General features: G+C 40.1%; 1 protein-coding gene across 2 annotated transcripts in view; it reads right to left on the bottom strand.

Annotated features, from left to right (window-relative positions):
- Positions 1-405: 405 nt before the first annotated feature.
- Positions 406-24,002, bottom strand: part of Cul5 (cullin 5) — a 45,828-nt gene continuing 22,231 nt past the window's right edge. For both annotated transcript variants that reach the window (XM_075965893.1, XM_075965894.1), the window contains 14 exons: positions 23,729-23,874; positions 23,567-23,647; positions 21,520-21,613; positions 19,667-19,797; positions 19,346-19,453; positions 18,382-18,446; positions 15,532-15,664; positions 12,566-12,697; positions 10,720-10,843; positions 9,810-9,985; positions 8,661-8,822; positions 7,541-7,659; positions 7,133-7,256; positions 406-3,978 (listed from right to left, as the gene is read on the bottom strand). In XM_075965893.1, coding sequence (XP_075822008.1) covers positions 3,784-3,978; positions 7,133-7,256; positions 7,541-7,659; positions 8,661-8,822; positions 9,810-9,985; positions 10,720-10,843; positions 12,566-12,697; positions 15,532-15,664; positions 18,382-18,446; positions 19,346-19,453; positions 19,667-19,797; positions 21,520-21,613; positions 23,567-23,647; positions 23,729-23,874 — 1,790 coding nt within the window. In that variant the 3' untranslated portion in view covers positions 406-3,783. The remainder of the gene's footprint in view (positions 3,979-7,132; positions 7,257-7,540; positions 7,660-8,660; positions 8,823-9,809; positions 9,986-10,719; positions 10,844-12,565; positions 12,698-15,531; positions 15,665-18,381; positions 18,447-19,345; positions 19,454-19,666; positions 19,798-21,519; positions 21,614-23,566; positions 23,648-23,728; positions 23,875-24,002) is intronic.

Below are 24,002 nucleotides of genomic sequence, written 5' to 3'. Positions count from 1 at the left end.
TTCTTGACTCCCCTAATCTCAGTGAAGGTACTAGGTTTATATTCTAGCCATTAGGAAGTCATGTATTCATCCACCCAACTCTCTTATTTCTGGTCTTTATAGTGGCTACAATTTATTATTATACCACAAACCAGAACTAAGCATTCTTCACCGAGAAAAGTCTCACTGTTCTGCGCATGCCAGCCTTGAACCACCAGCTACCTCAACGTCCGAAGTAGTTAGATGACATAGGTGCATCACTGCCCAACTGAAACGATTTTCATTATTTTTAAAGACAGGGTAGCCTTGACTGGTCTGGAGCTTGCAAGCGCACTCAGGGTTATGCCTGCTCTGCCACTGGACAGTGAGATTAAAGGCACATGAAACCTTAACTGTTGTAAAACTTCTTATAGTAGAACAACAAGATTTTCTGGATGAAAGCATTTATATTACACTTTTATTTTTGCAAGAAAATAAATTATACAACTTAAAAATAAAATCCAAATGTAAGCAGTTCATCAAAATATTTCAGCTTGCTGCGTACAGAAGCTGCTCCCGTGTAAAACTAGTGTCATCTCAGTATGTAGTGGTGCGCATCCCGAACTGTACACATCGTGAGGATAAACTAGACCTCAGGAACTCCAGACCACACGGAGTATAGGTGACAGGAATGCTCTCAATGTTTCTTTCAGAACTGTGACTTGGGAGAACTGGTGACAGCAGCCAGTCATTCCCATGAAAACAGAAGAGCCAGCTTGACTTTTTGATAGCAAATCTTTCTGTAAACTAGCAAGTATTTCACCTAGACTGAATTTTAAAAATTTGCCCTTGGAGCAGGGCTAATGATATCATATTCAATTTAATGAACAGTAAAAATAAGAATGATAACATTTCATTTTTTGGAGACTTTAATATTTATGCACAAAGTAAGAGCAAGAGATTTATTTAAATGAACAGGCTGATAAACTCAGGGACCCCCTCCAGTAGTTGTAAAAACTGGGCGACTTCAGAATTTGAGGATCCTTATAAAATTGTCAGAACAACGATGGTCTAACATGTGTCTAACTGTGAGCGGAAAGTATGTTCCACATTTTCCAGCATGTGAATCTGTTTCCTGTCTCCTTAATCTGGCCATGAGCTGGCATGAGGTTACCATTTATAGATGGAAGTACTCAAAACTCTGAGCCTGCTACACTATTCATTTAAAAATGGCTCTTTGGTGGTGGGAGAGGTGGGGTTTTTCTTCCCCTTACCTGTGCAATACTTGGCCCTGCTCAGACAGCAAGAGTAAAGTCTGCAGGGAGAAGAGAGAGGTCAGATAGGGAACAGTAAGGGTGATTCTGAACCTTCAGAAAACTCCTGGTTAAGATCTGTTTCAGAATTTTTAATTAGCAAATCTATTGATAAAACATTTAACAAAAATCTCAACAATGGTATAGGCAATAGGCACCTTGTCAACTAAACAGTTTTGATAAACACCAAAAAGTAGTTACACTTTTGTATATATATATTTTAAAAAAAGAATGAAAACTTTTAAGTCTGTGGTATTTACTGCTGTTCATTCCCCCAAAATACAATTAGGACATAATTAACTATTAAAAAATTTATAAAATTTAATAAAAAACTTTGCTATGGATTTAGTGTTACCCACTTTGCATTAAGTTTGCCTTTATAAACCAAAACATCACAGCTCTCATTCTTAAATGACCAAAGCGATTAGAAATTTCAAAGATGTTCTAAGAAAAATTATGGTTTAAAATGACAAATCTTAAACATTAAGAAATGGCCTAAAATTTTTCCCTTGATTGTTTCCTCCTTTGGCATTCTGGTATTGGGACATGAAAATCTGCCAACACCAAACTATTAAAAAGAAGGGCCACAGTCATTATAAAACTATCTCTTTGAACTCTGGATGCGCCGATGGTGGCTGCCATCCACGACGCGGAAGCAGCAGGCACTGAGCCGCTCTTCACACCTGCTCTAGCCGCGGCCTCCTCAGAGCAGCAGGGGAGACGGTAAGCACACGTGCACTTCCAACTTCCTATGAGTATCACAACAGACATTTGACGATAATTAGCATAACCTTAAATGTCTGACATAGATTCCCCTTCCTTCCAGGAAGGGGCCACAGCTGCTGAGGCTGCAGGCAGGTCCACAGCACACTGTGGTGATATAATACTGTACGCTTCTCAACACTCCAATTTCTGCTAGCTTCAAAACCATATTTCAAAATATTACTTAACATCAAAGGTTATAAAATAATTAGAAAACTTGAAACGTGCACCACAATGAGTAAAAATCCACACGGAGCCACTGTTCCTGATGGGGAATAATTCTCTCTTCAGTTGCTCAAGTCCTCAATTTCTAACTTCCCACTCACTGCACTATGAAGTCCTGAGTCACCGCTCCAGATTAACTGAGAGAAGCAAGGTAAGTGTTGCCCTCTAAACATTTTAAAAATGTTTATTTTTAAAATATATAAATATATATGTACATATTTGGCAAGGTTACTGCTCATGGTAAGACTAACAGCTCTGGCCAGGCGGTGGTGGCGCACGCCTTTAATCCCAGCAGAGACAGTGAGTTCAAGGCCAGCCTGGTCTACAGAGTGAGCTCCAGGACAGGCACCAAAGATACAGAGAAACTGTCTCCAAAAAAAAAAAAAAAAAACAAAAAAACAAAAAAACCAAGACTAACAACTCTGAGTGCTTCTCTGGTCTCAGGCTTAATCTCACCCTCTCTTCCTCATAGGTGCAGATAATAATTACTTTTTATCGGAGAATGCCTTTCCAGAAAACTGAGGTGGTAAATCCTAATCACAACACTTTCAAAACACCAAATAATTTTATGTTACAGGTTTAGAAAGCAATTTTCTCACGGTTCTGTATCAGAGCATATTTCTGCAGTTTTCAATAAATTTAGACACAGCATAATAGATATTACGTGTATAAGGATTAAGTGTATTAGTAACACACTTAACATTTTTGCTTTGTGGTTCTGATTATGCAATCAATGACTTACCTATACTCATAAATTTAACAAATGAAGCAACATTCATTATAATCTTCATATTTTCAAACAAGCTCTCCAACCATACAAGACTTAGAAAGAAAACCCCAAATCCTTATCATTTAACAACAAACAACTAAAACAACAATCTCCTGCTTAATGACAATCAGGATTGTAAGATAGAAATATTTAATACCATTTTCTGGTCACCATTTAAATCCAGTTATCAAACTGCAAGCAGTGTTTAACAAACAACTTGATAATATTACATCTTCGTCTTCTCAAGTACACCTGCCCTTTCCCAACATGGTGTTGACAATTTCACTCTTTTCATCAAGAAGCTAAGAGTGCTACCTCTAGCTCTAACTGCATTAAAAAAAAAAAGATTAAAAGCCTTTTTCAGTGCAATATCTGATATCCTTCCTTGTGCAAGTCTATTCCTTTGAAAAGGAAAAAGGGGGTAAAAGAAACAACAAGAACCCCACCCTCACCCTTCCAAAACATTACTTCTCCTGGTTGGTAAAACTGAACTGACTTTGAAGTTCACAATGGGCGCTCTCCATGAATGCAATCTTCTCCACGAAACAGCATGCTGTTAAAGAGTGTGCAACATGAAGGGAATGAATGCCGTCATGCTAACTAATGTGACTGGCAAAATACAGTCGTTTGTAAGGTAAGGCAGAGAGTTTAATATTTATGTAATCAAAGTCCAAATAAACCTTCCTCCAGCTCAAACTGGGACAGCTTTCTGTCCAGGTGCTCCAGGATCTGCGCGAACAGAGGCACAGTGCTCAGCTACGCCATGTATATGAACGTGTTGATGTCGGCCTCGTCCCTCCTGATGTACTTGTGCTCGATCAGCCATTCAATCTGCTCTTTGATCATTTTCTTTTGTGGTAAGAACATGTTTTTCAAAATTTCTACTAATTCAGTCTGCAGCTGAGCATTGCTAATTTTCTTCCTCATTTTCATTATTTGTATGATGGCTTCCTAAGAGAAAAATGAAAATGAAAGTACATTAATACATTAAACTTGTTTGAGTAAAGAAATCAGTAACTTTTCCTACATTACCTTCTAACACCAACCCAACTGCACAACTGGTAGGTAGGTACTCACCTGGATATTTACTATGATTTTTTTCATTACACTTATTACAAAGATTTGAAAAGTGAAGAGAGCCAATATTACCTATAATCTCTCTAACCATTTTTAAAGATTAAAATGTGTTTGGGTGTTTGTCTACATGGCTGATGCCTGACAGGCTGGCGAACGGCACTGGCTTCTCTGGAAGTGTAGTTACAGACGGTTGTGAACCACTATGTGGGTGATGCTAAGGAGACAGCTCAGAGCTCAGAGGGTAAAGACACTACGGGGTGATGCTGACGAGACGGCTCAGAGCTCCGAGGGTAAAGACACTACGGGGTGATGCTGACGAGACGGCTCAGAGGGTAAAGACACTACGGGGTGATGCTGACGAGACGGCTCAGAGCTCAGAGGGTAAAGACACTACGGGGTGATGCTGACGAGACAGCTCAGAGGGTAAAGACACTACGGGGTGATGCTGACGAGACAGCTCAGAGGGTAAAGACACTACGGGGTGATGCTAAGGAGACAGCTCAGAGCTCAGAGGGTAAAGACACTACGGGGTGATGCTGACGAGACGGCTCAGAGCTCAGAGGGTAAAGACACTACGGGGTGATGCTGACGAGACGGCTCAGAGCTCAGAGGGTAAAGACACTACGGGGTGATGCTGACGAGACAGCTCAGAGGGTAAAGACACTACGGGGTGATGCTGACGAGACGGCTCAGAGCTCAGAGGGTAAAGACACTACGGGGTGATGCTGACGAGACGGCTCAGAGGGTAAAGACACTACGGGGTGATGCTGACGAGACGGCTCAGAGGGTAAAGACACTACGGGGTGATGCTGACGAGACGGCTCAGAGGGTAAAGACACTACGGGGTGATGCTGACGAGACGGCTCAGAGGGTAAAGACACTACGGGGTGATGCTGACGAGACAGCTCAGAGGGTAAAGACACTACGGGGTGATGCTGACGAGACGGCTCAGAGGGTAAAGACACTACGGGGTGATGCTGACGAGACGGCTCAGAGGGTAAAGACACTACGGGGTGATGCTGACGAGACGGCTCAGAGGGTAAAGACACTACGGGGTGATGCTGACGAGACGGCTCAGAGGGTAAAGACACTACGGGGTGATGCTGACGAGACAGCTCAGAGGGTAAAGACACTACGGGGTGATGCTGACGAGACGGCTCAGAGCTCAGAGGGTAAAGACACTACGGGGTGATGCTGACGAGACGGCTCAGAGGGTAAAGACACTACGGGGTGATGCTGACGAGACGGCTCAGAGGGTAAAGACACTACGGGGTGATGCTGACGAGACGGCTCAGAGGGTAAAGACACTACGGGGTGATGCTGACGAGACGGCTCAGAGCTCAGAGGGTAAAGACACTACGGGGTGATGCTGACGAGACAGCTCAGAGGGTAAAGACACTACGGGGTGATGCTGACGAGACGGCTCAGAGCTCAGAGGGTAAAGACACTACGGGGTGATGCTGACGAGACGGCTCAGAGCTCAGAGGGTAAAGACACTACGGGGTGATGCTGACGAGACAGCTCAGAGGGTAAAGACACTACGGGGTGATGCTGACGAGACGGCTCAGAGCTCAGAGGGTAAAGACACTACGGGGTGATGCTGACGAGACGGCTCAGAGCTCAGAGGGTAAAGACACTTATTTGCTCCCAAGCATGATGACCTGAGATCCACCCCTGCTGGGGACCAACAAGGTGGAAAATTGAATCAATTTTTAAAAGTCGTGCTCTGACCTATATATGCACACACAGAGAGAAATAAATGAACAAAATGAAAAACATCAAGAATCCCCTTAGATCCATTTGCCTCTAGTATTCAGGTATCCCTTTGTATAATAGATGTGAACCACGGGTGCGTCTTGAAAACTAGACTAACAGAGTGCCATTAATGTTTATCACAGATTCTGTTTTCAGTTTTACTGATTTAATTACATGTTTTATATGTTTTAATGTTTCTAAGGGATCAACATTTTTCAAAGTAATATTTTATCAACATGTTCTTGGTGATTTTGAAACTACATAGACCTCGACAATGACTGTTACCGACAAGGTGTGACCTACTGCAATTACCATTATCTTTTAGCTTTCCTTAGTCAACTAAAGCAACATAGAGTCTTAGTGCAGACTAGAATATTTCTATAAAGGAAATGTGAAGAGATATAGCTGGTTCTTTGTATCTATGAGTTCCATACTACAAATGAAAAATGTAATCATGAGCTAGTTGTGGTGACACATACCTTCAATCCCAATCTAAAAAAACAAACAACTAAAGTGTAATTAGGCCTATGATAGCTGTGTTAGTATTATTCATACAAACCTAGACGACATTCCCTAAACATAGTATGGTGACTAGGAACACAGCATTTATACTGTATTAGGTGTTATGATGATCTAGGTTATATAAACTATATGGAAGAAGATGTGTAGGGCATATTCAACTACTACATGTTCAACTATACTATATCTTTTTCATATTATATTGTATTAATTTCTCTTGTGGTCTATGTGTGTGGGTGTGCCGTGTTTTTTGTTTTTGTTTTTTGCATGGAGGCCAGAGGACAACTTTCCCAAGAATTGGTTCTCTCCTTCTACCACAAAGGATGGAGCAAGCTGTCAGCTTGGTATCAAATATCTTTACCCACTGAGTGGTCTCACCTTCCTAGTAATGAGTATGTTCAGAAATCATCATATTTTTACAACTTTAAGTTCTATAAATTGTAAGTTGCTGCTGAGATACATTAATTCAGTTACAATCAAAAGGAGACAAAACTAAAAGCCAAAGCATTACCCAAAGAATATATTAGAATTTACTGGAAGCCTCCAAACTTTAGGAGAGTATTTCTGGTAGCACTAAAGAATTAGATTAATTTTTAAATTCCAGTCAAATGCACATTAGCTCTCCTTTACAAATAAATAACTTATATGGTTATTAATTCAGGGGCTGAGGTTGAAAGAATGTACCACCACACCTAACTTTTGAAAACAAATTTTCAAAGCTTTGAAACATTTAGACTTTTCTCCCTATACAAACCTGGGTTCTTAATATTCTTAGTTGAACTATCCCTTCATTTTCTTCTTCTCTCATTCTTTCTGTAGTGAGCTGCAAGCGTCCAATCAAATTTATTTTTCCCCTTTTCTGAACTTTTGCATTTTTTCTGCAAAAAAAAATATGAAAGTGTTAAACATCTTATTACAGACCAATGTCAGAAGTTAGAATTATTCTAAAAATTAACATCCAGTGCTGCCTAAAGGGTTTAGTAACAATCACGACATAAATCTTTCCTTTAAGCAACCCCACCCAGGCTTGTTATGGGGGCTCAGGTATAATATTCAGTTACTGCTTTTAACATCACATAAGTCAAATGATTATTTTAATAAAATCAAAGCACTAAAATTCAGCATGGTACTTTTATTTTAAATCAACCAACATGAACCTCACATTAGGCTGAATTCCTGGTTCACGGAGAAGAGGGTCCCTTCTGTGAAGTCTTTGGGGGAGTTGACTTGAGGTTCGTACAACAAAACTTGCCGTTTGAGCTTGGGAAAAGCTACTAAGGACTATGAGGAAAAAAATACAATTAGCATAGTAAGTTATAAGGAGTGCTAAGATCAACTCTACAACACAGGCAACAATGACTTCTAGACAAACCTGCAAGCCAAACTTTAACATAACAGCTTTATGTGCATGCAAAGTAAATGGATTATAAAAAGGAGAGAAAAGATTTGGTTCTAGAATGTGATAAATGTTCTTTTACTACGTGTAGTGAGTCAAAAACTGGTCGGTCATAGAACCCTGTCTGCGAGGGATATTCAGGCAGTTTACTCCATTGGAAATAGTTTATTCTAGAATTTCAATTACAGAGTAAGCATGAAATGCAATTATAATCAAGAAGAACTAAAACAAATCAACCAAAACAAAGTAACTCAATCTCTCCCTCTTTTCTTTCTCAGGTACTTTTCTACTTTGGTAATTTTCTTTTCTTTCTTTCTTCCTTTCTTTTTAACGATAGATTCCTCAATATTGTGAATTTTTTTAGTTGAAAGTCATATTCAGAGTGTTATGAATTAAAAAATTAACAGTGGAAAAAATAGAAAGCCGTGGGGTGGAGGCACATGCCTTTTAGTCCTAGCACTGGGAAGACAGAGTCAGGCTGAGTTCAAAGAGCATGTACTACAGTCAAAGCTACAAAGACAAACCCTGTCTCAAAAACCCCTAAATCACACCCCCCAAAAATTTTTTTTACAATGGCTTTAGTATGTAGTTCAGTGGTAGAATGCATGCCTAATGTATGGAAGGCACTGAATCTAACTCTCAGCACCAAAATTCTAGTTACACTCCGGGCAGTGGTGGCGCACGCCTTTAATCCCAGCACTCGGGAGGCAGAGGCAGGCGGATCTCTGTGAGTTCGAGACCAGCCTGGTCTACAGAGCTAGTTCTAGGACAGGCTCCAAAACCACAGAGAAACCCTGTCTCGAAAAACAAAAAAAAAAATTATAGTTACACAAGTGATTCACATATTCTCAACTATCTAACACGACAAACAGAAGATCAGACAAACCCATAAAGTCCTTCTGAGTTCAGCATCAGGGAGTTCCGTTGCAAGCTTTAAATTTTCAAAGCTTATCTTCTCTCTGGGCCTTTGGTTCCATGCAAACAACACAGCCAACTGAAATGTGGTTACTTCCAAATCATACTGACCTACTTCATTCTTAAATGTTATCTGTAACAGATAATGAGGCTTTAATAAGTAATTTCTTCATGAAGCTTGCTCCAGTATCTAGTAATATGTACATGACAGACTAGGGAAAAATAGGTTGCTAATTTTCTTCCAAGACCCATTCTTCCTTCCTAATAGTTAATAAATTTTAGAAGACCTCTAACCCATCTACCAGCTTCAATGAGGTCATGTGACTTCATTCTGTCCAATGTGTTTCAAGTAGAAACTGATAAAAATATCTACCTCCTCCTTTCCCTTTCTTTTTGCAGGCTGAGAGAGTTAGGGATCAGATAAAATTCTACAGTAAGGGGCTCAAGAAATGGCTCAGTGGTTTAGAGCACTGGCTGCCCTTTCAGGACATGGGTTCAATTCCCAACACCCACATGGTGACTCTCAACCACCTATAATGGGATCTGATGCCCTCTTCTATCTCACAGGCATACATGCAAATATCACTCATATGCATAAATAAATACTTAATACATAAATAAACCTTTTAAAAAATGATTCTATAGCCCAAGTCACTGAAATTTGAAAACCGTGTACCTAAAACTAGGGACAAAGCCACTGTTTTTGTTCTTAACATTTTTTTTGTCTTTTATCTTACAACAACATTTACTTTTACTAGGCGGTGGTGGCACAGGCCTTTAACCCCAGAGCACTAGGGAGGCAGAGGCAGGCGGATCTCCGAGTTCAAGGCCAGCCTGGTCTACAAGAGATAGATCCAGGACAGGCTCCAAAACTACAAACAAACCCTGTCTTGAAAAAAACAAAAAAAAATTACTATAATTTTGCAAATGTGTATGTTTTGCTTGTATACATGCCTACACGCCACACATGTGCAGTATCCGTAGAGGACAAAAGAGGGCATCAACTCTCTGGGACTGGAGTTCCAGATAGTTGGGAGTCACTGGGAACTGAACCACTGAACCATCCCTCCAGCCCTTAGATAACTCCTGCCAGCACCCAAATGATAGCCCATGTACTTACAATTCCATTTGACATGAGATGATGCCAATGTAATTTTCTACCACTATGATTTTTTTTATAAAATTCTTCTACCTCAGGTATCAAATCCTCCAGTTCAGTAGGAAGTGAGACAAAGACTTTCTCAGAGCTTCTAGACCAGGCACCAGCATTCAGAATCTTTATATTAACTGAATCAGCTGCAGGTAAGAAAATCAGAAATTATAAATAGTTGGACAAGTTAAAAAAAATTTGCTTTGGTTTTCAAAACAGTGTTTCTCTATATAACAGTCCCCACTACTCTGGAACTCACTTTGCAGACCAGGCTGGCCTCGAACTCATTTGAGATTCACCTGCCTATGCCTCCCAATGCTGGGGATTAAAGACATGGGTCACCACAGCCAGGCTTAACAAGTAAAATTTTACAGAATAAAAACAAGGATGAAGCTTTTGTTAAAAGGGTCCTTTTTATATTTTGAGATAAGTATTCATAGACCATATTTTGATAAGCAGCTCTGAGATGGATTTTATAAAAATCTTTTAATATTTACTTTTTTCTTTTTTTTAAAAAAAGATTTATTTATTGTGTTCTGCCTGCAGGTATGCCTGCACAGCAGAAGAGTGTACTAAATCTCATTATAGATGGTTGTGAGCCACCATGTGGGTGCTGGGAATTGAACTCAGGACCCTGAAAGAACAGCCAGTGCTCTTAATCTCTGAGCCATCTCTGCAGCTCTCCAGCCAGCCCTCCCTCCCTCCTTCTTTCCTTCCTTCCATTATTAATTTTTGTTTTTTTGAGACAGGGTTTTTCTGTGTAAAGCTTCCAAGTCTGTCCTGGAATCCACTCTGTAGACCAGGTTGGCCTTTAAATAACTGAAGAAGATACTCTTTTATTAAGCTTAAACACACGCTTCCATTTAATTATAAATAATACCTGGTAATGCCAACTTATTATTTTTGTGCATTTCCTTAAAAGCTTGATTCAAGTCTTCAGATACTTTAATGTCCTGGAACATTCTGGCGAGCTTGTTCACATAATCTGCTGGCATACCAACTTCCTACAAAAACCAAAGACAGAAAGACATTAATAACCATATAATTTGACATAGCAATAGGAAAAAACTTATAATCTTTTTTTCCAAATTACCACACTTGATAAATCTTTACTTTTTTTCATATGCATTGGTGTTTTGCCTGAACATATGTCTGTGTGAGGGTCTTGAATCCTCTGGAACTGGAGTTAAAGTAGTTTTGAGCTGCCATGTGGGTGCTGGGAATTGAAACTGGGCTTTCTGGAGGAGCAGCTACTGCTCTTAACCACTGAGTCATCTCTCCGGCCACAGGGGAAAAAAACTTGTTTAGAAAAAAGAAAAATCTTGTTATTATTTGAGGTTCTGGGGACTGAACCCAGGTCCTAATGCATGCTGAGAAGCTCTCTAGTCCTGAGCTTCATCCCTGTGCTGTAAGAAAACATCTCTTCTCCTTGTCAGAATATAATGTAATATCTGTTACATTGGATTCTTAGAAAATAAGCAGGATAGTTTTAGACAGTCTTTGCTTTGTAAAATTCCAGGATGCATGGATCTCAGTTACTGCAATGTGAACAAAATCAGCTCCCAACTCAGCTCAACTCTGGATGACACCTTTAACAGCTCAATCAGAAAAGCAGGACAAAGACTGTCAGAAGGACATCAGTACAGCTGAGTCAGAGCATCCTAAGGGCCTAGACTTCATCAATAACCTAAAAAAGAAAACCCAGAGGGTGGCTTTGATAGATTAGAGGATAATGATCCTCTAAGCCTCCATTTCTTGACACAAAGGCATGTATCACCACTCCCAGCCTTTCATAAAATCAGAGCGGCTGCAATTTTATTTATTTATTGGTTTTTTTTTTTCAAGGCAGGGTTTCTCTATAGCTTTGGAGCCCGTCTTTTAACTAACTTTTGTAAACCAGGTGGGCCTCAAACTCACAGAGATCCGCCTGCTTCTGCCTGCTAAGTGCTGGATTAAAGGTGTGCCTCATCACTGCCACACTACACAGTGGCTGCAATTTATTTATAAATATTTCTATAGTTCCAAGTATCTAGTACCAAAGACATGTTAAGAGTTGGTCATTTCACCCTGGATACTGCTTAAATGAATTCAGTTAAAACTGAGAGAGGGTGAGAATGGAAGCTCAACAGCAAAAATAAAGCAGGCTTAAAACTTCAGAAAAGGGCTGGAGAGATGGCTCAGCGGTTAAGAGCATTCATTGCCTGCTCTTCCAAAGGTCCTGGGTTCAATTCCCGGCAACCACATGGTGGCTCACAACCATCTGTAATGAGGTCTGATGCCCTCTTCTGACCTGCAGACATACACACTGACACAATATTGTATACATAATAAATAAATAAATATTTTTAAAAAAAACTTCAGAAAAATCACCTTATTAGATCAATATTATATATTTGATCATATATTCTTATAAAATGAATCTAATTGATACTACTAGTGATACAAAAACACATTATTTTACTACACGTGTGAATCACGTGCTATATATATATATATAAAAAAGACATTAAAAACAAAAACAAAACACCAAAAAAAAAAAAACTACTTTTAGGCAATTGAGATGGCCAATCAGGCAAAAGTGCTTTCAGAAGGACCTGATCATCTGATTCAATCCCTGGGACCCAAAGGTAGAAAGAGAAAGCAGACTCCTGCAAGCATATCCTTTTACCTCTGATGCCTGCTCCTCACCGCACCCCCAGAAAACGTGAAGAAATCGCTGTACTTACTCTTAGCCACTCCACCATGTTTTCTTCAATCTCACTATCAGCAGAGATGTCCAGTATGAGACGTCGGGTAAGATGAGCTTTGTGATACCTCATAAAGACATCCTTATTTTGTACATATTTAAGTACCAAGAGCTGAACAAAAGACAAAGTTATTTTAAATTCTTATGTTCTCAGCCATTTGTGTCATGTAGACCTTCCTGTATTCCCCAATAGCCAAGATGTGGAGATTTACAAAAACATAAACAGAGGCCTATTAACTCCTATAATACAAAGTTAACAAATTTGAAACTTTTTGTTTTTTTAAGACAAGACAGGTTCTCTATGTAGTCCTGATGTCCTGCAACTCACTCTGTAGACTAGGCTAGACTCAAACTCAGAGGTCCACCTGCTACATGCCTGGCTGTATATTTCAGACTTTAACCAGTTAATCTTTTAGTTCCTACTACTAAGTTTTTCAGATTTTATATATGCATGATAAGAATACATTATGGGAAAACTCATCATATTCTCTTCTTTTGTGATACCAATCATCTTTCTAGGCCTTTCTGTCTGATCCCACCTCTGCACTCCTGGGCAATCATTTCACTCACAAACAACGAGGAGGACCCCAACGACAAAACAACAACTAACTTTCCTATACTCTCACTTGTCCCCATGTGTCTTAGGCTCTCACAAAAAGGAGTGAAAAAAAAAAAGCTCCACTGATGGAGGAAGGTCATTGGTTAAAATAAAAGAAGCTGCTTGGCTCTCATTGGTTAGGAGATAGGTGGGAGGAGTAAACAGAACAAAACGCTGGGAGGAAGAGGAAGTGAGGTCAGACTCCACAGCTCTGCTCTCTGGAGCAGACGCAGGAGAGACGCCATGCTACCTGCTCCAGGGAAGACGCACGCTATGACGCTCTGACCCAGGATGGACTTAGGCTAGAATCTTCCCGGTAAGACCGGTGCTCACAGATTGTTAGAGATGGGTTGATTGGGATATCAGAATTAGCCAGTAAGGGCTAGAGCTAAGGGCCAAGCAGTAATTAAAAGAATACAGTGTCCGTGTAATTATTTCGGGGCATAAGCTAGCCAGGCAGGGCAGGCGGCTGGGGTGTTTGGGGACGCAGCCCCGCCGCTGCTCCTTATTACAACACTCCACTTGCTTTTTTGTTCTTTAACAGAAACCAACCTAATGCGCCAGGTGGTGGTGGCGCATGCCTTTAATCCCAGTAAGAGGCAGAGACAGGCGGGGTATCTATAGGTTCAAGGCCAGCCTGTCTACAGAGCGAGTTCCAGGACAGGTTCTAATGCTGCAGAGAAACCCTGTCTTTGGGGGGGGGGGAAATCACCTACTGCATCAAGACAGAGCCAGAAGTGTTAAAACTCCAGTACTCAGGAGACAGAGGCAGGCTGATAATGAGCTAAGGTAAACCACCTACATTAGAGAGAACCATTCTTAAAAAGCACAAGGCTGGAGATATAGCTAAATGGCATAGTATCTGTCTAACACATACAGGCCCACCTGAATCTCCAACATCATACATGGGCAAGAGACCACACCTGGGAAAGGGTATGAACACACAATAAATGGTATTTTCAGGAAGCTATTGAACAAAAAATTTTAGGTACAACTAAATACCTTATGAAAGTGTAACACTGTAAAACTTTTGTTTACAGATAAATACTTATTTCTTTGTGTTATATGCACATGTGTGCAATATGGAGGCCAGGTTGACATCTAGCACCTGGAACTTTCCACTATTTCTCTGCACTTTTCTAAAATTTATTTTCTGTGTATGGGTGTTCCTGCATGTCCCACAGGCATACAGAGCCTGTGGAGGCCTGAAGAGGATATTAGATCTTTTAGAACTAGAGTTACAGACGGCTGAAAACTTGGTCCTCTGTAAGAACAGCCAGTGCTCCTTACTACTGAGCCATCTCTCCAGCCCCTCTTATTTTCTGGGACAGAGTTTCTCATGGACTCAACAAGGCTACTCAGAAGGCCTTAGAATCCACCTGTTTTATGCCGAATGCTTACCCCCAGTGCTAGGTTACAGTTGCTCATCTCCACAATCAGCTTTTGGCTTTAGTTGTATTTTATATTTACTTTATGTACATTGGTGTTCAGTGCTCTGGAAACTGGAGTCACAGACATCTGTGAGCTGCCATGTGGACGCTAGGAATTGGATCCAGGTCCTTTGGCAGAGCAGCCAATGCTCTTAATGACTAAGCCATCTCTCCAGCCCCTCAGCTTTTGGCTTTTTTACATGAGCGTTGAGGTTCCAAATTCAGGTCCTCATGCTTGCAGAGCAAGCACTTCTAAATCCATTAAGCCAAAGTTAAGTTAGTTTATTTAAGAACATAAAATATAGCAAAATATCTATTTCTTCCTTCACAGGAGGACAATGCTGCCTTGGAAGAGAATCCTCATCCTCTCCTTACTGGCACTGCTTAAACTTCTAGAGAAACACACACATGCCCATTCCTGGATGGCATTCTAAAGACAGAAGCTGAAGAGGTTCCAAGCATTCCTATGTCTCATTTTAATCCTTCAAACATATGCTTTGTGCCTTGGCTAAGTATGCCCCAAAGCATGCCTGCTATATTTCTTTCCTAGTTAGACTTATTGAACGTGCTCAGGACTATATGCCTTACCTTGACGTGTTTTCCTAGATGAATTTATAAAGACCTCCATATAACATCTCCATACTTTGTTGTAGAACATTGATTTTGATACAACAGTTTCTCCTTACAGGAAATAAGTCTTTAATGATTTAAAAAAAAATACTGATTAAAAACATCACTTCTGGGGCTGGAGAGATGGCTCAGAGGTTAAGAGCACTGACTTCTCTCCTAAAGGTCGAGTTCAATTGTTAGCAACCACATGGTGGCTCACAACCATCTATAGTAAGATATGGTGCCCTCTGCTGGCCTGCAGGCAAACATGCACTGTTTATATAACAACATAAAAATATATATACTTACCACTTCTTTAAGTTTTGCTTCAATCTCTTCAGAGGTTAGTTTTTTGCTTAATGGTGTTTTCCTTAACAACATGTCACAGTAATTGGCGAGCAACTCAGGGCACTTCGATTCAGGCTGGGTTTTCAACCCCACTCTAAAAATACAAAAGCAGTTTTTTACTACAATATCATGATCAGATGATGATCTGATCATGAGCAGATCATGAGCATCTGCTTCTAAAATGATTTTTCTTCATCTCCAAAGCACTGGTGATGAGCTGTCAATGGGCACCGTGAAGACACAAACAACAGGACATATGTTAACAGTGGGTTCACCCTTTGGTCTGCAATGGGAAGAGCTGATCACTAATCAAAGTATAAACTGAGCTGATTCAACCTATGCTGCCGTTATGCTAAGAATCAGTCTTTAACTGGTTTATCACTACATTTAAGAAGTGTCAGGTAGGTGGTGGTGGTGGCGCACGCCTTTAATTCCAGCACTTGGGAGGCAGGTGAAACTGAGTACAAGACCAGCCTGGTCTACAGAGAGAGCACCAGGACAGCTAGGGCTGCAGAGAAACCCTGTCACTCTAAGCTAGCATGACCACCAAAAGCTCTATTGCCCTATGGCAAACAAGATTTCTTGAAAAGCAGGGAAACTGTCCTCCCAGCATTTATCTGATTGTTTCAGCTCTTCTCAGCAGACACCTAGGCCTACCATCAAGTGCTTCATTCCTCCTCACAGATGAATGTCCTATATAATCTGGATGCTACTACAGGTTTACTCTATGTGGTAAATTAATATTGGTTGGCAATGTGATTTCACGGAGAAACACCTATTGGCACCTGCTGGATTTGTCTGTGAGACTGTTTTCAGTCTCTGGTATGAAGTCAGATAGTGAAGTCTCAGAGGCTGTTGTTAGGTAGCCTCACTGGACACAGTAGGGCAGCAGGCTGGGGTAGGCGTGGGTGTCCAGACAGCTGTCTCTTCCCTGGCCCACTCCTGGTAGTACCCCAATGTTTCCTCCTGTCTTAATGCAAGTTAATGTTATACCTCCCTGCCATGATGGACTGACAAAACACAATAAAGCCTTTTTCCTTTTGAATTACTTATTTTTTAAGATTTGTTATTATTATTTTTTCTTACATTATGTTTGAGGCAGGCTCTATAAAGTCTAGATTGGCCTCAAAGTCAAGATCCTGTACCACACACCAGCATTGCTATGAAATGCTAGTTTTTAGCTACGAACTGTAGTAGATTCTATCCAGTAACTGGCGAGACTTAGAACTACTAGATGTGTCAAGATCAGATTAGTCCAAATTCCAAGTTTCCATTTTTCTCTAATTTTTACTTAGTATAAACCAATTCACTTTACCAACAAGAAATAGTTTCGTTGTTATTGGTGTTTTGTTTTTCAAAACAGGTTTTAGCTGTGTATCCCTGGCTGTCCTGGAACTCACTCTGTTAGACCAGGCTGGCCCCCCAACTCTCAGAGATCTGCCTGTCTCTGCCTCCCTAGTGCTGGGATTAAAGGCATATACCGCAACTGTCCTGTGATTTATTTTCTTTTTAAATTAAAATTAAAAATTTAAGTTAGTATAAAAAGTAATGGGTTTCTTTTACTTATTTAATTAATCTATTTATGTGTGTGGGTATGTGAAAATCAGAGAGAGAATTTGCAGAAGTCAACTCTCACCTATCATGTGGGCTACGGGGATTGAACCCAGATTATCTGGCTTGGCAGCCAATATCTTCACCAGTTTAACCATCTGGCAGGCCACATACAGGCTTCACTCTGACATTTTGTGCATGTGTGTCACGCCCACTCCCCATCCCTGCTCTGGCTGATCCCTCCCTGCTCTAGCTCGTTTCCAGGCTCCGCCTTCATGGTATATGCATTCTCTTACTACTTCACCTGCCCACTTCTGAGCTGGAGGTCAAACCCAGGGCTATCTATTTGGTAGACATGCTTTACCAAGGAGATTCAAAATTCAAAATTCACATTAAAATTAATTTCCCCTTTTATATCATTATGATAAAACACTTTGGGTAACTAATAAAGGGAAAACAGGCAGAGATTCTAAAGACTCCGAACAAAATGTATTTCCAACATTCAAAACATTCAATTATTTTGGTAAAAGAGTTCTAATAGCAGCAGGTAGCAAATATTCTAACAACAACAAAAACCAAACCGAGCAAGGAAAAACACTGAAGCACTTCAAGGCTGGAAACAAGGGTCTCTGTAGACAAACTTTCTTAAATTCAAAGAAAGCCAGGTGTGGTGGCCCAGGCCTTTAATCTTAGCGCTGGTAGAAGAATGAGGCTTTCTGTAACCAGGCCAGCCTGATCTACATAGTAAGTTCCAGGTCAACCAGGGTTACACAGTGAAAAAACAAATTCAAAAATTAAAAAGGTTATGGAGCTCAGAGGTGGTCCAGTGGTTAGGAGCAATGGCTGCTCTTCCAAAGGATTGATCGTGAGCTCACACATAGTGACTCACAACCAGCTGTAAATCTAAGGTCAAAGGATGTAGCTCAGTTGGTAGAGTATTTAGCACATAAAAAAGCCCTTGGTTAAATTCTCAGCATAGAACAAACTAGGCTAGGTGCCCTGAATCTGTAATCCTAGCACTCAGGAGAAGAGACAGAAATATTAGCAGTCTTTTAAGCTCCTCCTTGGCTACACAGGGGGTTTGAGAACATCCTGGGACACAGACCTTTTCTCAATAACAAATAATACCAACAATTAGAACTTAAAAGCAAACCTAAGAAAAGCCTAAACTTACCAGGGAAACAAGGCACCTTGATCACCCAGCACCCCAGTAATGTGTCTCCCAAAGAATTATTTTTTAAAAAGAGTGTAGAAGCTTACCCTTTCTGCTTCATAGGTAATTCAAGTTTAAATATGGTAGCATCATTAACAACTGCTTTGTATGCCTGTAAAAAGAACCCAATTTGAAATAGAATGACATTTAATATTTAAAATATACAAAGAAACAACTTAACATGAACCAGATGTTTACTCAGGTTTTGTGTGTGTGTGTGCTGGAATTGGATGAAGGCTGCAAAATTAAGTATATGCTCTTTTATTTTTACTAGTACATCCATCTAAATGACTCAGCACTTCTTTAACTTTATCTTTAACTTAAACTTTATCACTACTGGGGTGGGGGTAGGCACAGACAGTTTATGTGTGCTGTGGTGGGAACTCTCTTCTACTTTCAAGAGTTCTAGAGAACACTCAGGCCCATTCCCAACAAATGATATATATGTTCTCCCATTTCACTGAGAATGCTCCCATGGAAAGCAAAGACAATCTGAAAGCCACTCCAGGAGCTCCAAGGCCAGAGGATGAGAAAGCATCAACTGTGTGCCACAGAGGGGCCCACAGATAAAGGCAGCTACTGACCCTGATGCCCTCCCTCATTTTGAGAAAAACATCTCTGGGAAGTTGCCTGTTGACTTCTCTACTCACATGTGGCTTGGCACGCACAACCTCACTCCCCCCCTAAATAAATAACTCTGCTTGGGATGAGGTATGGAGAACAGTGATGTAGAGCAGGGAAGGTCTTAAAAGGATGAATAAAAATTCAAATATCAGAAACCTTCAAGACAAAGGGGCAACACTCATGAAAAACTAAGGAGGGAGCAGCTCACTGAGTGAATCCCAGCTCACAGGTACCTGCAGCTTACTGGAAGGAACTGAATAATAAACTGCTGTAAGTGAGCTGCTGCCCACACTCCTAGTTCTCAGCTTAGCAACATGATGACACTGCTCATTGAGCCATCTTTTGTGATAGTGCACTTTTACACAAAAGTCCTTAGAGAAACACTACCTTATCTCTTGCAGTAAGGAAACGAGGATCATCTTGAAAAGCTTCTTTGACAAGTTTGCTGAATCTATTAAACAGAGTAAGCAATTGCTCCACGTACTTCTCGGAGTCCTGGGAAAAAGGTTTTGCATTTCAGCTTTTAAAAGGGAAAATATATGCAACAACAAAGTACTATTCTAAAAGAGACTAAGGCTTTAAAATTGGGAAGATTTCTTTTCTTAAAAGTAAAACTGAAAAATATTTCAAATTACTGTTTTGCTGTTTCAACCACAACTTTAGACGTGATGTTGGATATACACGACTCCTGCCATCTAAGGAACTTACAGTAGTGATGGTCTCAGCAGCTGCCACCATGTCTGCTAGGCCAGCACTAATGATGTGCTCCTCCAAATCCTTCAACATTGGATCTATTCCATTAGGAACTTTGTCCATCAGCGAAAACATCAAATGTAACTCTGAAAAAAACCACAACACATTCACAGAATTACTTTATACATTAAATTTCTTTCTTGCCTTTTGTTTTATGCCGGGGTCACTAGGTAACCCTGGCTGTTACTATGTAGTGCAGGTTGCCCCTCAGACTCACAGAAATCTGCCTACTGATGCCTCCCAATCTGTGCGACACTACACGGAACTATGGCTTCAGTAAGCAAGATCCTGTAGAAATGCTACTTTGGAGTTTGAAATATACTATTGGGTATCCTGTGGCTATAATTTGTTTAAAAGAAAGTAATTTTCTTTTAAGAATCTAATTAAAAGCGATCTTTTATAGCCAAGGCAACCTGACTGGACCTCCAAAAAACGAAAAAAGATTTTTTTAAAAAAAAACAAAATGATGCTGGGTGTAGAGGTAGACAGGACTGATATTTTATGGACACTCTAGGCTAAAGCAAGTTCTGGGGTAGCCTGAGGTACAAAGTAAGATCATATATCTTGAGGGAGAGAGAGAACACAAATTTACACATAAGACTACTATTCATAAAGCAAGTGTAATGTTAAAAGGACTAAAAACAAGAATTATAAAATTTTGTATCAGAGTTAACATAAAACTGTATAAAATTTATGAAGCACTGAACTGACATTCACACCGCCTTACTTTACAGTGCTGATCACAAAATGAACTGTTTGGACCAGTTTGGACCAGTATGGACCGGATGTAACTGGTCAAAGTCATTCTCAGCTGCATGGCAGTCCTGGCCTTGCCCAGACACATGGGATCCAGACTCAATGGGTTTTGAACTGAAGTGAATTGAAATACATCCTTTAAGAGTAGCTACGCACTGGACTCCAGACACAGACACAGGACAATCTGAACAGTACACATAGAAATTTTAATGTGGTTTTGTTCAGGGTGGTAAAGCTGAGTAATTATTTTCATCTTTATATATACCTGCTACTGCCCAAAACACAACGTAATTAAGAAAACGTTAATTTTTGTGTGGGGGAAAATAAAGAGATTTTTGGATTTGTGGGGTGGTTTTCTTGGGGGGGCGGAGGGTTCAAAACAGGGTTTCTCTGTGTATCCCTGGCTGTCCTGGAACTCACTCTGTAGACCAGGCTGGCCTCAAACTCAGAGATCTAAGATTAAAGGCACGTGCCATCACCTCTCAGCAGGATAAACATTGTTAACACAGTTTTATACTATTAGAGTGCATGCACACATGCATACATGCCTGAGTGAAACCTAAATACGTGAAAGTCAGATGACAACTTGTGGTAGTCAGTTCTTTCCTTCCATCATCTGGCTCTGGAGGCTGAACTCCGGTCATCAAGGCCCACTGAGCCATCTTTATTAGTTTCTAAGAATCCACCAAATTTCTACACAAAAGTCAAATACTCAGTTGCAGAGTGGGGGTAGGGGGTGAAACAGGGTTCCTCTGTGTAACAGTTCTGGCTGTCCTGGAACTCACTTTGTAGACCAGGCTGGCCTTGAATTCAGAGATCCACCTGCCTCTGCCTCCCAAATGCTAAGATTAAAGCCGTGTGCCTGGCAGCTCAGTTCTAGTCTATACTGCATTTCTACAACTTATACTAGCCTTTAAAAGCACAGTTTACCTTAGTTATATTCAGGAGGAAATCCATCCCAGTCTCTAAGAACAACCCAACAGCAATTAATTAAGCGATTTGCTTAAGATACTCTCTTAAGAGGTTATGTCTGGAAGTGAGATTTTACCTACTTTCAGTTTCATTTCGTTTTATCATGCCTTGGCATTCTGCTAAAATAGTCTCTTTAAATGAGGTCACCAGCGCATTTACACAGCACTCCATGAGCTGAAAAACAGCAAAAACAATTAACAGTTAATAATAACCTTTACAGAATACTTATATTGGTTCAACAGTAAGAAAAAAGAAAGTACACTGAAAGTATACTTTACCTACCTTGATGCAGGTTTACTGTTAACATATGGATGAATAAATAAATCACACTAAAGCAAAACTATAGAACTGAGGTTCTCTTTAAAATATAATTCAAGCCGGGCGGTGGTGGCGCACGCCTTTAATCCCAGCACTCGGGAGGCAGAGGCAGGCGGATCTCTGTGAGTTCGAGACCAGCCTGGTCTACAAGAGCTAGTTCCAGGACAGGCTCCAAAACCACAGAGAAACCCTGTCTCGAAAAAACCAAAAAAAAAAAAAATATATATATATGTATGTATGTATGTATATATATATATATATATATATAATTCAAAATAAATAAATAAATAAAACTAAAAAATATACAAAAATTCAAAAAAGGGTGAACTTTACCTAACTCCTACTAGCTAGTGAAATCTATTAGAATCCTGTAGGAATAAGCCCAGCCCCTTAGGGGGCGTGTTCGCCTCGGGCGAATGTTTACTTATAAATTGGGCAAGCGGGAGCCTGCGCGCCCCTTCTGCTTTCCTGGTCTCCCCAGGAATGGTGGTTCTGTAAGTCTATTTCCCCATTAAAGCTGTATATATTTTTACAATCTGTCTGCATTCATTTATGCCGTTACAGAATCCTAATACTCCACATAATTCAAAAACTAGTAATACATTCTACAAACCACTGTGTAATGCCTGAACACTAGGACTCCAGGCTAGCTGGCCCTAAAGCTTCCCAGCCATTCTCCTGCCTGTATCCCATCATTGTCTTAGGAGTAGGGTAATTACAGATGTGTCACACTGAACCTGGCATTTTACATGGATTTTGGAAAATGAACTCAGGTCAGGAGACTTTCATTTTCTGTCCTTTCGTTGGCAATTTTATATTTTTCAAATGTTTTAGACTTGGTTGTTCTATAACAACACAACTCACCTGCATAGCAAGTATTGAACCCACTGAGACACCTCACCAGGCCATGAGGGATGACTTTGACCAAGGAATACCTGTTTAAAAATATACAATGGCCCTGACTTCTGAATAAGCCCAAGCCTAGCTATAAGTTTCTATTAAACAACCACTAAATTAGCTCAACTTCTTTGGATCAAAATTACTTTAACTACTAAAATCCATATAGCCCTCTCCAAGAAAAAACAGGGTGAAAGATTCTACTCAGTGTGATGTTTGTTCCAAGAATAAAATTAGCATGACTATCACAAAATTGAAGAATTCAAAAAAGGTCATGAGTAAAATCCCACTGATCTTTAGATATACTTAAGGAGCATGATAAAAGATTAAATACTGAGCCGGGCAGTCGTGGCACATGCCTTTAATCCCAGCACTTGGGAGGCAAAGGCAGTTGAATCCCTGTGTTCGAGACCAGCCTGGTCTACAAGAGTTAGTTCCAGGACAGCTAGGACTGTTACACAGGGAAACCCTGTCTCAAATAACAAAACAAAAAAAAGTTTAAAAAGTTAAAATACTGGACATTCCACATAGTGAAGACTAGAAAGTTCAGAATAAGATACCATTGCAGATGTATTTTTCAAGGGAGAAGAAAATTATAACCAATTATCAATACCAGTTAAAGAAATAAAAAAGAGAAGTGTGAGAAGCTGGAGAGATGGCTATGAACACTGTCTGCTCATAGATTTAAGATTTAGAGATTCGAGGCATCAGTTCCAGGGACCCACGACCCTCATCTGACCTCCACAGGTACCATATATACAGTGCACATACACAAATGCAAACCACTCAAACATATGAAATAAGTTTGAAAAGAACAAAAGAGGAAATGTCATTAGTGTCTGCATTTGCCACCCCTGTGCTACACCAGAAGGAAACCAATTGCTTACTGATGCAGCAGAGTTGAATACTTACTGCTTCAACAGAGTTACATTCTCGCCTTGTTTCTAAGTAACGGAGTGCTCTTTTTTCTTCTTCTTTTAATTTAGCATCTGCCTGTCCAGAAGCAAAATAGCAATCATTTTAAGAATATCAGGAAACTAGATAAACTATAAAATGCAATAAATTCTGACTTACATATTTCATGTAATTCTGCACACCATTTTGTTGTAAATACGAGGGTGCCTGTGTTCTATAAAATCGCTCTGTTGAGTCCAAGTATGCCTTCTCAAAATTATCCCTATAGATCTGAAGCTTGTCCTCAGGATTAGAACAAAGGTTAACTGAAACGCAAAAGATAAAGCTGTTTTAATTATTTTTGACTATAACAAATGAGTAACATACTAAGGTATGGTTGTAAGAGTCTAGAAAACTTCCAAAGATTATTGCACAAAGCAGTAAACTAATAAAT

Source organism: Microtus pennsylvanicus, chromosome 3 (genome assembly GCF_037038515.1).
Source record: "Microtus pennsylvanicus isolate mMicPen1 chromosome 3, mMicPen1.hap1, whole genome shotgun sequence".
Taxonomy (NCBI): Eukaryota; Metazoa; Chordata; class Mammalia; order Rodentia; family Cricetidae; genus Microtus; species Microtus pennsylvanicus.
Note: the sequence above shows the minus strand (reverse complement) of the source record. Positions and strands in the feature narration are given on the sequence as shown.